We start from the raw sequence: 14,406 nt of genomic DNA, 5'->3' as shown, positions 1-14,406 counted from the left end.
TAAAAAAATATAATTTTAGTTTTGGATTTACACTTCAACCTGTGTTTGACTTTTTTAAAAAATCTTTTGCACGCAAGTGACCAAACCTGTGCATGTTAGTGTGTGTAAAAGCATGAAAACATGACAGCAAGAGTGGCCACTAATACAAATGTAAAGTTTAAGTGAAACATTAAGTGTAAAAGTAAAAGTTGATCATTTATTGTTTTGTAGACTTCAGTAAGTGAAACAGTAATGGGAACTGTTGTTGGATGTATGAAACCCTTTTCAAAATGTGTCTGGGTCAGCGCACTTTGAGCTTGAATAGGTTTCGCTGTAGAATAATACTTTGGATTTGAATTCAAAATGGAGTCTGTTGACCTTTTTAAGGCAGTATTTGTTTTGGAAAAAAAGTCCTGTTGTTATGGAGTTCAAAGCTGCAGTAAGATTTCCGGTTAGATGATATGAGTGGAGTGTGGAATGAATTTATGGTCGAGATGCTGTCGTAGACGTTGAACTTTGATGCATGGGCAAGTAATGATAAAGAATGGCAGTAAATCTTTAAACAGAATAAATACTTTATCTATTTTCTTCTTTTTTTTCCAGAATAATATATTTGCAGTTAAAATCTGCTATTTTCCTGTAATGATACCTTTACCTCACACTCCTGCTGTGTGAATGCTCCATCTCATAGTGCTCCTGTAGCAATGTAGCTAATGTGCAGCAGTCAAAGAATGCGGCCTGCCTGGTTTCACCTGTCTGGTTTCACCATCAGTGACTCAGATACTTGAGTTGACACTGCTGTAAAATATAGTCATCTGTGTTTGAAGATAAACACTGGTTTTGTTAGACCGGAAGCTTTAGACAAAAAAGGGCGCTGGTTCCAAGTGTGAACACTGCTGAACCCTTGTTGATGAAGTCATTGTTTTTTTTTCTTTTAAAATACAGTTTTTCTATTCATTTTGTAAGTTTACCGTAAAGTTGCTCGCCTAGTCAGGAAAACAATACTCTTTACAGAGTGTGCGTTCGTCTGCTGCAACCTATTCTAAAGGTCACGTGTTCTGCCACCTTCTAGAAACTGCCATATTTTACTGCCACACTGGGCCTCCGTCCAGCTTTAAGAGAGAATTCACAAAACGAAACCGTAAACAACCGCTGGTGCAGCTGGCTATAATGTTTTATTGACTGTGCAAAATGGAGGTGAAATTCTGTGGATTTGGTCTAGACATAGGCAAATAGAGTTCTGCAGAATTTAAGAGTTGAGGGAAATGAAATCATTCATGAAAGTGATCATCAGGTCATGGTTTCATAAATCCTGTTTTTGTCATCTTTCTATCTCTTTCCAACCTTCCTTTCAACAGGGCCATATATCGCGAGTGGTAAGTCTCCATAACGAGTGTCGTCGTAATTTCCAGCACGAGAATCATCTTGACCGCATGCCCTTTGCTCACTAACCCCCCTGGAAATTACCTCTGTGTGTGTATGTGTGTATTTACCCCGTGTGATAACAGAAAAGTGTGAGTTGAGTGGAAAACTCTAAAAAATCTGTGCTGCCATTTCCTTCCCTGGACTGAGATGGACTACATATTTCATATTTTGTTGTTGGTGTTTGCATGTGCATGTGAATAATGTATACTACTGTTATGAAGAGAAATATTCAACATGCCCATCATCCTTCCTCTTCTGTGGATAAACAAAGTAATTGTTGATCCTGGGAATCTAATGCCATCTTCTGGACAAAAACTGCAACTGCAATTTACAGTAACAGATTTAGTCATTATTATTTAAAAAACCTAATTTATAAGATCTTGTGTGAAGTATGTAGATGTTTTACTGTTTTAGAAGCAGAAAATAATTAAAATTGGAAAATAAGATGCTACAAAATGCTAAACACTTGCTATCCTTATTTTGTTATTAACAAGAAATGATCTCATGATAATGAGAAAAGATGAAAGTGACTGGCTTCCATGCAGAAATCAAATCACATTATGGCTGTAAAACAAACTAATTATGGAACTGAATTGGTTGCAGATCTTAAATTAATTTGTCCTCTAGATCGCATTACAACTAAGCAAATCAATATTGCTTTTTCTTTTGTTTTATTGTGCCTTCCCTGTTCTTCTATGTCTCCCAAAACCTGCCATCATCAGAATATGTATATATGTGATGATGGCTACATATCATTGGAACATACAATCCACATGATACAGAGACATATGTTACATGAACATGGGAAGATTTCTTGTCAACATAATTCAATAGCTTTGGCTGTAATGGAGTGGAGTGGGTGGATCAACTCATGCTTCACATATTTTTCCTTTTCGACCAAACCTCTCTGTCACTTTTTCAGGGGGAAAACAAATTACATCAACCTTGGCTCTTTCCTCATCAAGCCGGTGCAGCGGGTGATGCGTTACCCTCTGCTGCTGATGGAGCTGCTGGGGGCCACACCGGAGAGCCACCACGACCGGCCCCAGCTGACCAAGGCTCTGCAGGCCGTCAAAGAGATCAACGTAAACATCAACGAGTACAAGCGGAGGAAGGACCTTGGTAAAAAAAAAAAAATCCCTCAAAACCTGTCTTCCTTAGTCTTCTTTGTTACTTTTACCCAGTACACAGTCTGAACTGTTCTCCCTCTGCTGTCCACAGTGGTGAAATACAGGAAAGGCGACGAGGACACATTCATTGACAAGATCTCCAAGCTGAGCATGCACTCCATTATCAAAAAATCCAACCGGGTCAGCAGCCACCTCAAACACCTCACAGGAATTTCACCCCAGGTATATTACTGCTGCTGGCTAAGTCTCTTAACCTAGGTGGAGGGAGGACTGCCTGAGTGTTGTGAATGAAAACGTGTTTGTTCTGATCTGTCTTTCTCTTGTCTTTTTTTCCAGATTAAAGATGAAGCATTTGATGAGGCTGAGAAGAGGTTCAGGCTGCAGGAGAGACTAATCAAGTCTTTTATCAGGGACATTTCCTTGTACCTGCAACATATACGGGTACGTAATCGCCAACAACTGTGAGTCTTTGCGTATTTGACCATATCAAAGTAGACATACTTACATAAACATGCAGTGCCTAATTCATGCCATTTTTAATCTAATCGCATCTTAAGTATTTCCAAAATCTTGCTGTGTACTTGTCTAATTAAGTTCTTGATTAAATATTCAGCCTAATTTAAATTTTGTCATATAATATTAATATATTGTGATAAAATGTTTCTCTTTAGGAATCAGCATCTGTGAAGGTCTTAGCAGCCATCAGTTTCTGTGACATCTACACAGAGCGCAGTGTCCTCGACCCCGAGCGCTTCCAGAGAGCTCACCGCTGCATCAGCGACAAACAGTTCACACAATTTGTAAGTCTTCTCTCTCTCTTTAGCCTCACTTAGCTGTTCTAGAAATGCATTGGGAATGACCGCTGATCACATTATCTGTCAACTCCCTTCTCTCATTCCCTGAGCAGAAGGAACGCACAGAGGCCTTAGTCATCAACCCGCTCACCCAGCTCCTCCTCATGTTCGCTGGGCCGCACAAACTCATCCAAAAGCGCTTTGACAAGCTGCTGGACTACGACAACTGCAAGGAGCGCGCCGACCGCCTCAAGGACCGCCGTGTCCAGGACGAGCTGCAGGTGGCACGCAACAACTACGAGGCGCTCAACGCCCAACTTTTGGACGAGCTGCCCAAGTTCCACTGTGCAGCGGAGGAGCTGTTTACTGGCTGTGTGAGGGCTTTCGCTCAAGCTCAGAAGGACTTCATGAAGACGACAATGGGAGAGCTGAAGCCCCTCCTTAACGCTGTGAGTGTGCCTTGTTGTTGAAGTTGGACACTTATATGTCGTAGTACTTGTTGCCACATTCTGTTACTAAGTCAGACCTTTTTCTCTACCTCCAGTTTTCTAACAAAGCTGGCACAGAGAGCAACCTGATTGCACAGTTCCAGGAAGAGTATGGACGAGTTCTCCAGCTTCTGCAGGGCTTCAGCTTCTGTCCAGAGAACCTGCCTCCGGCCACCTCCACAAAAAAGCCCTTCGAGAAGAAGACTCTGGAAAAGCAGACTTCTAAAAAGTCACTGCAGGGATCTGTGAGTTGGACTCTCATGCTATTTGTGCCATAGAGATATTTTAATAAGTAATGCAGGAGGAGTTTCACCACTGCAACACGATCTAACCATGAGTCTTGTCCTGGTTCCTTTCAGCCCAACTACACCACACAGACAGATGAGCACCGTGCAGCACTTCTGGTACGCTACGGTCCTGAGAAACTTTACCAGGCAGATAGAAACTTCAATGCAGCCCAGGATCTGGATGTCTCTATACAAGAGGGAGACCTTGTGGGTGTGATCAAGCAGCAGGACCCCATGGGTAGCAACAACCGCTGGCTAATTGATAATGGAGGTAGGTCATTTGTACTCCAATCAGCCACATATTTTGAGGTCTGAGCTTGTGATTTTGGGGGAAAATGGCACAGCGATAAAATCTAATTTCATGTCTTCTCTTACTTTTTTTAATTTGCAGTCACCAAGGGTTTTGTCTACACCTCCTTCCTCAAACCCTACAACCCACGCAGGAGCCAATCAGACGTGTCCATCGAGAGCCAATCGTCCAATGAGTCAGGTTATGGCGGCTCCTCCCCTGTTTTCTCCCGCCAAAACAGCAACAGCACACTGACCTTTAACCAGGAAAACGCCACCGTCAGCTTTTCCACATCTCAGCCCCAAAGTCATTCATCGCCACACCCTTCGCTGGACTCTGCCTCATCCCGTAGGAGTCACCACAGAGACGTACCCAACCCTGACTCTGCCAGTCAGAGCAACTCCATAAACTCATCGCCCCGAAATCCCTCAAACCGCAGGGAATTCTCAGACCAAACACACCGAAATTCCCCCAGTCACAGAGACACAGAGCCTTCTTACCGGCATTCAGGCAATCACAGAGACACGTACGATACGAGTTATGCAAGTACGAGCAGCCAGAAGGAGATGTCGGACCTCTCGGAGACAGAGTCTTATTCTTCACACAGAAACAGTCGCTCACAGCGGTATGGACACACAGACAAATCCTACAGTTCATACCAGTGGAGAAATGGAGATAACGGTGGCCAGAAGAGGTCTACTTACTCCAGAGATGAGTACATCGAACCGGAGCCAGAACCAGAACCAGAACCAGAACCAGAACCAGAGAGTGAATTAGATGGTCATCAGGTGAGATTTTTGACTGATATGAGACATTTAGACATCAGACATTTACCATACAAAAATAAGAGTAGACACTTTATCACGTGAACTTTAATCTGACAAAAACAACTTTTTTGAAAAACTTTTTGTTTGTAGAAAAATGAAACAAGCTTTGTAAAAACTGGTGTGGCGTGCACCAGTTTGCCGTAGTGCTATCCTTGATATTACCACCAGATGGTGCCAAAAAGGGGAATTATAAAAAACACAAAATTTTGAAAAATACTGTTAAAAATCGATTTATTTAAAGCTATATTAATCAATATGTGTATTATTAACAACAGGATAAAAGCCTCCAAATGAATGCTAATGTTGTAAATGGGCAACTTTTAATGTGTTTGCCTTTCGTCAATGTTATGCTTACAGTTTATTCCGCTGCAGAAATCATTCAATAATACTGCTTTTAAGATTGAAAAAACACAAACTAACATTGTTTTTATTCATTTGTTTATTTTTAGATTTACTACGCTATCTACTCCTTTGAAGCCCGTTGCGCCAATGAAATGAGCATCACAGCAAATCAGCGGCTGCGGATACTGGAGTTCCAGGACTTGAACGGCAACAGTGAATGGTGGCTGGGAGAGGCAGAAGGCCGGCGAGGCTATGTGCCTTCCAACTACATCCGCAAATCAGAATATACATGAACATGAAGTTTTATTATGCAGATGGTACCTGAGACTGTACTTTGAACTTAAGGAGGCTCACTGTGCGAGCAGACAGAACAAAAAGACAGACAAGCATCTGGACACGCTGTGACTTATTTCTGATCTGTTGTCATGGAGTTTGATAGTGAGGACTGACTATTGCTGCTGACTCTGCTCCCATACGTTAGCATTATATGCCTATATTTATAGACTTTTTATATTATTTTTACTTACTGGAAACTGTACCCTACCCCCTAATTTTCCAGTTTCTGGTGAAAAACCTGTGAATTGCACCAGATTTTATGGCATATTCTCTGGGCCTGAAGACAATGAATTGTATGTTTTAAGAGAACAGTCTTAAAGGTTAGCACATTGGGAGATTGCAATGGAAATGTGAATATTCTGGGTTCAGACTGGTTCTTCTAAACAAATATCAAGTGGTATGCAGACAGACTGACCTAAACACTGTGTTAATTACTTTTTTTCTGCATGTGGTTTATTGCACCACTAGAATGATGCATGGATATTAGATGCATTTACACCATACTGTTAAACAATCAAAGGTTGAGGCACTTATGATGATTATCCACTGGTTGCTAGTTTTGAAGTGTCTGTGGAGCCATCAACAAGGATTTGGAGTGTTGTATGAAATTAATATGGACTATCTGAAGTAAAACCAAGGACGAAGTTGAATGGCATATGATTTCTGGTTTACAAGCACTCCCCCTTGTCAGTAACCTGAATATGTTTTTTGACTGGGTTGACGCTGCAAACAAGTCATGACCCATTTTACCTGTCAGAGGAGGTTAACAAACAGGGAGAGAGAGAGAGATAGTGGTCGGATCTTAACTCTGATTTCTCCACATACTCCCCATGTATATTATATATAGTGCTGTATATTGAGAATATGCTATTGCTCCCACTGTAAAGTGATCACTGTTTGAATAAAAAACAGCACAGCTGACAAATCACAACTGTGTCTGAAATAATGTTTTTGTTCATTTTTGTTGTTTGTCATTTGTTGTTGTAGTGGAAGATCATCATGGTGTTTTGTCCGGGTTTTTTGACATGTTTAGGGTTATTGATGACATACCACACAAAGATCAGTTGAGGTCAGAGCTTCCCTCCAGCGCCAGAACACACCACGACGGACTTTGAAAATCACTTGGAGCTACATTAGTAATGCAAATGTTAAAAATGCATGCGTAAGGTGTAGGGTGCACTGTGATACATTGCATATCTGTGCAAGTTAATTTTATGCTTTGTTTAGTTAACTTTATTTTAAAAAACTGACACATTTAAACATATATCATAACTATGATATGGTCTGTATAAAGATAATCTGTAAACAAACTGGGCTGTACACCATTTTCACCAGGTCCTTTTAACTGTAGTAGCAATTACTTTCAGAGTTCCAGTGTCATGTAGAAGAAGTATATAGAATAAAAGGATATTTGCAGTGTAATATTGTGTAATGGTATTTTGCATATTTCAGCTGCTTGCACTAACAAAGCAAATCCCATCTTGCATATTGAGAAACCTCAGGTCAGTAATGTAAAGCTAAAAATATATAGAGAGATTTAATTAATAAATTTAGGGAGAACAAAGGCGCTTTTTGTATTCTTTTAATATGTTTTTAATGAGAGCTACTTGCTTACTGTCTTTACTTTTTGATGACCTCAACACAAATAAAGGTCACAGGGCAAAAAAGATAAAGTATTGAATCACATGTAACTCCTGTCAAATCAATGCAGGGTCCTAATGATTAACAGGTGGGTGGAGTGTTTTGAGGGTCTCCCTATTATTTAAGACTTGTCTAAGCAAAAAGCAAACCATAGACTTTACACTGGCCCCATTATGGTGAGGGTCTACATCAACATGAGCTGCTTAATAGCTTTGCTCTTACAGCTGTGTGCACTCACTGCGCTTGGACAGGAGTTGTATGTAAGTATACGCATAGAATATGATAAATTCCATTTTATTATTTATTTATCAATACTTATTAAAACAGTCATAAATCATTTATATATTTTCAATTTGTTTCAGGTAATCACAGAAACAGATGACGCTGATGGTAAAAACACTTATTAGTTTCCAGTTAACTAAAACTTGACTTTATTGACTGTAATGCTTAAATTCCTCTTTTTTCCTCACAGATTATTATTATTATGATTATCCCACTGAAAGCCCTGCAGAAGACTTGGATTTGACTCTAGATGACTGGTTGTATGAACTCATGAATATCTCAGGTAAATTACCTCTAGCGCTCCCCCTCAAGGGTTTTATTGCCTGTATATACTGAATGTACTTTGCAGTTTATCTCCTCTGTTGTAAGATGCATTGATCAAGACATCCAAACCATCAATTGTACTCTGCTCCTGACTGATTTTTCTTCTGGCAAGACTGCATGTAAGATCTTTATATCAGCAAGGATTCTGATTATGTCTCCATTTAGATGAGTGTGATCCAAACCCGTGTTTGAACAGAGGCATCTGCGACCACGATGCTGATGGGGCCTTCAAATGTTTGTGCCCTGAGCCTTATTCAGGAAAAAAGTGTCAAACAGGTACGACTGTCCTCCTGTGCTCATTTAGCCACAAATAAACAGTTGAGACTGTAATTTATGTGAATACCCAGAAAATATGTATTTTGAACTCTTGTGTGTCAGTTTCTTTGACATACATACATACATTTTTCCAAGACTACTACTGTTTTTTCTACTACATATAAGAACACCATACAGGTCAGAGTTTCATTTACTCTCACTATTTCTTAATTTAATTATATGAAATTCTCAGATTTAAAAGCATTAAAATGCCTTGAGCATAATATTACAGACTTTACTTTTCTTCTCCATGCTGTTTTTTTCACCTTTCATATTAAAGCTTCATGAAGGATTGGAATAATTGTGACTCTGGTGCCCCCTGGTGCTAGTAACAAAAGTTATACACAGTAATTGTAATAAACACATTTTAAAAAAGTATGATTATGTGTGTAATAACTTAAAATCAACAACAAAATTAATGTACCGTGTGTTTTTTCAGTGAAAGATGTTTGCAAGAATGTGAAGTGTGGCCATGGAAGCTGTGTCATCACATCTACTGCTCCATTCTACGAGTGCAAGTGCAAGGCTCCTTTCAAACCACCCAACTGCAAGAAAGGTCTGCTTTACTGGAGCTATAACTTGTTTTCTCATTATATTATATGCACTGGACATCACTTGACACTGATCTTGTTGCATGCATTCACAGCCTCCTCCTGTAGGCCCGATCCCTGTCAGAATGGAGGCTCTTGCGTAAAGGGCCCCAAACGCTCCTCCTTCCACTGTTTTTGCCAGGATGGATTCAGTGGAAAGTTCTGTGAAGTTGGTAAATATGTTGTCCTAAATAGTAAGCCCACGCTTTAAAGCTCGCTCTCATCATCTGCAGCTAAAGGGAAACCTTCGTTTTTCTAGGGCCAAACGATTGTTACCAAGAGGACGGAGAGTTTTACCGTGGCATGGTGAGTGTAACAGTTGAAGAGGAAGAGTGTCTGGACTGGAATTCTTATTTCATCCTGCAGAAAGGGGGAGATCCCTTCAAAGAGTATGCAGGTTTTGATGGAATTGGGCCACACAATTACTGCAGGTGAGGAGTTATCTTGTGTAAATATTGCACATGTTTACTGTTGACATAACCGTATTTGTATTTAGCTGTGGACAGAGACGGTACACGTGAGGTATGTACTGCATGTCAGACAAAACTTTGTGTTTGCTGATGATTGTTTTTGTAAAACTCTGCAGCTTCTTTAAATGTTAGTTGTCAGTAATTAATTCATGTTAATAAATCCTTATAAATGTTTTACAGAATAAGTAAAGGGATGTTAAAATGCATAAATGAAAATGACCTTTGGGTTGCCAGGTTGTGAGTTAGTTTTATTTGTTGTATTTTGTAAAAAAAATTAAAATTATATTTTATATGAATACTTGCTTTAAAATGTGTGTATTCAAGGAACCCTGATGGAGACGATCAACCTTGGTGCTTCATTAATAAAAGTGACAAACTGAAGTGGAACTATTGTAAAGTTAGGAAATGTTCTGAAGGTAAAACACACACACATACACACACACACACGCACACTCACATACAGAAATATCGTGGCCTCCATAACTCTCATTTAATTTCCCATCCCTCCCAGCTGCACCAACCACACCAACAATCTATGAAACAGATCCAACTCCAGCCAAACCGGACGCCACTGTTACCCACTTCTCCCAATGTGGAAGGCCGCAGCCCGGCCGCTCGGCTAGGATCTTCGGAGGGAAGAAGTCTCTTCCTGGGGCTCATCCTTGGCAGGTTTCCCTGCAGACCAGATCCAAAGGCTTCTCTGGGCCCTTCAGCCACATCTGCGGGGGCATCCTCCTCGAGTCCTGCTGGGTGCTTACGGCTGCACACTGCATGTAAGCTCCTGGTATCTGTGTTGTTTTGGTGCATAGAAGTAGTTTCAACACTGTTTTAATTTGTACATGGACACACTCACCTGACTCTCTTGGGGGGCGGTTTGATTTTCTGCAGTAAAAGCGGAATGGAAATGCAGGTGGTGCTGGGAGGAGTGGACATAGAGAAGGATGAAGTATACGAACAGGTAATTCCAGTGGAGAAGGCCATTGTGCACGAGGATTACAAGGAGAGTCCCTTTGCTCTTCATAATGATGTTGGTGAGAAAAAAAAAATCTAAGTTATTCACTTAAGTACTCAGTTAAATGTAATTAAAGTATCCACTTAAAATGGAAACCAGTTTTTTTATTCTGTGCATCGTGAAATTAAATGTACTGATATACAGTATTTCACAGTTCTTTGCTTTGTGCCTCCACTGTGCAGCCATGCTTCAGCTGAAAGTCCTGGACAAACCCTACTGTGCCAAAGAAACCCGCTTTGTAAAGACCGCCTGCCTGCCAAACCAGGTCTTTGACAGTGGGACCGAGTGTGTGATCTCAGGATGGGGCGCGACTGAAACACGTAAGCATGATTTGAATCTGCACTTTAAACTACAGGCTGCGTGACAAACTGACATAACATAATGATCAGTATGAGTTAAAGCTACAGAAGGTAACCTTTATCAAATATATATATTTTTTTCTCATAGTGGTCCTAATGGCCTTTGCTAGAATCCACCATGCCTTAACAAAAACAACCAATCAGAGCTGAGAAACATATAGTGGAGAAGGATATAGTGAAAGTTTCAGCAAATATAAAAAACCCCTATTTTTTATAAAAGCTACCGACTGCAGCTTTAATGGTAGGGGTTTGGGATGTAATCTGGTAGTTTGTATTTGGTCAAAGGGAGTTTAAGTATATTTGAGTTCAAATAAAGCGACTGAATCGTGCAGAAGTATTTTTAAGAACATAAAACAAAATGAAAAGCCCAGTTAATGAGATTAAACCAATAAAATGGAAAATGTTTTGAACTTTGGCAGCTCATGGATTTTCATCCAATTCACCTAGACCTATATCACGCATTTACATCGGAAAACAGGGTAATGTATTTCTACTTGGTCATTTCAAGTGCTGTAGTATTGTATTGATTTTCTAAATGTCAAAATATTAGTATATTAGTAATTATTAATAATAACCGCCACAAAAATGTACCAAATAGTAAAATAGAAGTCTGCTTCACAGAGTCCTTTAAATATTTACATAAGCACAAATCTTCTTTAGAACACTTAATGTAAAGAGTAAAAGGAAAATACTCATGCAGAACCTTAAGTATTTGTTAACTGTGTTCATACGTCAACCACAAATCAAGGTTTCATACCAAAATACCACTTTATGCATATAAACTGTAGCAAACAAAAAGCAAAAATCACAAAGTACAATCACAATGTTGACACTGAAGACAAGAATTAAGAGACTAAGCTTCTTTATCTCCAAGCACATACATTTGAACATAACAGTTCTGTCTCTCTTCCTGTCTCAGAGAAGTACGGTACCAACCAACTGCTGGATGCTCGCGTCCTCCTGATCTCCCAGGAGAAATGTAAAGCTCCCCACGTTTATGGAAACTCGTTGGATGACAGCATGTTCTGTGCAGGCAACATGAAAGGAGGCGTGGACTCCTGCCAGGTCTGTGAGAGATTTGATTTTTCTTTTTATAAGAGTATTCATGAGAATAAAAAAAGAGAGAGAGACCTAATAAAAACCTCCCCTCTGTGCCCTGCAGGGTGACTCTGGCGGCCCTCTGGTGTGTGAGCGTAATGGGACCCACTATGTTGTCGGTGTGGTGAGCTGGGGTGACGGCTGCGGCAAGAAGTACAAGCCTGGTGTCTACGCCAACGTCCGCAGATTTATTGACTGGATCGCTTATCATTTACTCTCATAAGGATGCATATGGCCATACTGTACTGTATATGTGATTTACAGACATGCTGCCACTGACTCTGTAATGTCTCTGTTTTGTCAATAATACACTTTTCCTTTTTAAAATTTAGTTAGAAAATGTTTGTCAAAACTTTCACTCCATCCACAGAAGAACACATTACCTCATATGTATTAGTGTTTTAACTCATGTATACCTCACTGTTGTGTAATTACATACATATTTCAATGCTAATGTTCTTGTAAGCATGCTTGCAGCAACTGTTAATAAAGCTAACTATAAAATGTACACAAAGATTACTGAGTGAGTCTTGTAAAACAACACATTTATCAATAATCTTTGTTAATCTTAGGAGTTCATATTAAAATGGATAATCTATGATCATTATAATGATTAGTTTTAATAAGTAGAATGCAATGTGGTGCACTGGATGCATCGAAGACCATAATATGTATTTTTGTGCATGCATCTTTCTTGTCATTTAAGGTTTTATTCATTACAACTTTTTGACATTGTACAACATTTACCCATATAAACTTTTATTTAATTGGACTATAGCATGATAAGAGATGTGAAAGAAGGGTGAAAAGCTAAACAAGACCAAAGTCCTCAGGACAAAAGAACAATGCAGTCAATCAGAACAATTATCTCATATTCTGTTAATTAATATCACAAATTATCTCTAAAATGTTGCACTCCTGATGTATGTCAGACAATTATCCCAAAGTTTATTGTTTTTCTTTAGACATTATTGACCCTATCATATTAAAAAAACAAAACAAACATAGTCTCTATCATGAGTTTGATCAACTTAAAACAAAAAATAAAACTAATTGAAATATCAAATTATCTATCTATCCATGGAATGGCCCGGACAACGGCAGCCTGTCATGGCAGCTCCTTATTGTTGTAGTTTTAGTGTGTTTCAGTGTGTTTTGCTATTTGAACTCTTTCTACTCACTTTCACACTTGTTCATGTCGCCTAAATACTTTTTGGCGTTTTGAGCACTTTTATTTTTGTTTACGCTGGTCTCCAGGCAACGGGGAGTCGCATTGTTTTCACCCGCGACCAGATGATCGCCGAGGCCCCCTAGCATCCGACCGGAGAGAGACCCCCATACCGGAGGAGCGAGGAGGAGACGGTGAGGCGCAGAGCGGGGGTTAAACGGAGGATGAAGAAGAGGAGCTTTAAACTCACATCCCTGCAATCATCGAGCAGATACCGAACTCCATCGTCACCATTCCCGGCTTCCAGACGGTTCGAGCCGACAGGGACACCACCGCGACCGGCATGAAGAAAGGAGGGGGACTGTCCGTGCTCATAAACAACAGGTGGTGTAACGCCGGGCACGACTGTGTGAAAGAGCGTCTGCAGCCCGGACATCGAGCTCGTCGCCATCGGACTTCGTCCGTGTTGTCTGCCACGGGAACTTTCCAGTGTTATCACCATCACTGTCTGTATTCCTCACAGTGGTCTTCATCATCATCATCATCATCACTGTTTACATTTATGATGTCTTATTTATTCTCCTGTACAGCACTTTGGTCAACTTTGGTTGTTTTTAAAGTGCTTAACAAATAAAGTTGGATTGGATTGGATTGGATCTTTCACAGATACCATGTATTTTGGTTACTCAATATGAAAGAGTAGCTTTGTTTTTATTGTGATCTTACCAATAGTTTACCACGGCCACTGGGAATGTTGAAAAATTAATTCATTTGCCAAATTGTATGCAGTGTTTCTTGCATACCCTGTGTTTACAGCATGTTGCATTTTAGGACAGAATAAATAAGTCCATTACTAACATTATCTTTGGTGTACTATACATAATAAAAAGGAAAACAATGTCCTAAAACACACAAACTCCCACAGAATCTTACCTCTCAACATGTAAACTCATACTTCATATAATATTCACAGGTTAAAAAAATAGAAACTCCCAACTTGGCTTCATTGTTTTTGATATTTAGTGAGAGATATTTGCAAATGTGGGTTTTTCATGGTCTGATATCTAAAAAAGAAAGAAAATAATTGCAAAAAAAACTGAACGGATGCAGAGTGAAGGTTTGTTGAGAAAGAGTTTAAAGTTGAGATTGACAACCTTCGTATTAATGCAAATAAAACAAGGTTAAACACATGAAACTAGGTTGCACAAGCAATGTCCTAAATCACACAAACGCCAACATAATCAATACGG

General features: G+C 39.7%; 2 protein-coding genes across 7 annotated transcripts in view; both read left to right on the top strand.

Moving 5' to 3' along the window:
* The window catches only part of dnmbp (dynamin binding protein), a 47,640-nt gene extending 40,812 nt beyond the window's left edge, over positions 1-6,828 (top strand). For 4 of the 5 annotated variants that reach the window (XM_051417572.1, XM_051417576.1, XM_051417575.1 and 1 more), the window contains 10 exons: positions 1,338-1,355; positions 2,327-2,526; positions 2,626-2,756; positions 2,871-2,975; positions 3,206-3,334; positions 3,442-3,777; positions 3,873-4,061; positions 4,176-4,374; positions 4,495-5,180; positions 5,669-6,828. In XM_051417572.1, the coding sequence (XP_051273532.1) occupies positions 1,338-1,355; positions 2,327-2,526; positions 2,626-2,756; positions 2,871-2,975; positions 3,206-3,334; positions 3,442-3,777; positions 3,873-4,061; positions 4,176-4,374; positions 4,495-5,180; positions 5,669-5,854 (2,179 nt within the window). In that variant the 3' untranslated portion in view covers positions 5,855-6,828. The remainder of the gene's footprint in view (positions 1-1,337; positions 1,356-2,326; positions 2,527-2,625; positions 2,757-2,870; positions 2,976-3,205; positions 3,335-3,441; positions 3,778-3,872; positions 4,062-4,175; positions 4,375-4,494; positions 5,181-5,668) is intronic. The other variant, XM_051417573.1, reaches the window with a different exon arrangement.
* An 857-nt stretch (positions 6,829-7,685) lies between these two features.
* On the top strand, positions 7,686-12,502 carry LOC127373525 (hyaluronan-binding protein 2-like). 2 transcript variants are annotated; one of them, XM_051418098.1, is made up of 14 exons: positions 7,686-7,798; positions 7,901-7,928; positions 8,011-8,103; positions 8,310-8,420; positions 8,899-9,015; positions 9,106-9,222; positions 9,309-9,480; positions 9,844-9,935; positions 10,031-10,292; positions 10,408-10,550; positions 10,714-10,851; positions 11,310-11,369; positions 11,810-11,955; positions 12,053-12,502. In XM_051418098.1, exons 1-14 carry the CDS (start codon positions 7,712-7,714, stop codon positions 12,209-12,211), a joined length of 1,725 nt encoding a protein of 574 aa, XP_051274058.1. In that variant the 5' UTR covers positions 7,686-7,711; the 3' UTR covers positions 12,212-12,502. The 2 variants fall into 2 exon arrangements, with proteins under 2 accessions (XP_051274058.1, XP_051274059.1); XM_051418099.1 differs by lacking the exon at positions 11,310-11,369.
* Positions 12,503-14,406: the final 1,904 nt, after the last annotated feature.

Source organism: Dicentrarchus labrax, unplaced genomic scaffold (assembly GCF_905237075.1).
Source record: "Dicentrarchus labrax unplaced genomic scaffold, dlabrax2021, whole genome shotgun sequence".
In the NCBI taxonomy this organism is placed as follows: Eukaryota; Metazoa; Chordata; class Actinopteri; family Moronidae; genus Dicentrarchus; species Dicentrarchus labrax.
This window is presented reverse-complemented; position numbering and strand designations above follow the sequence as displayed.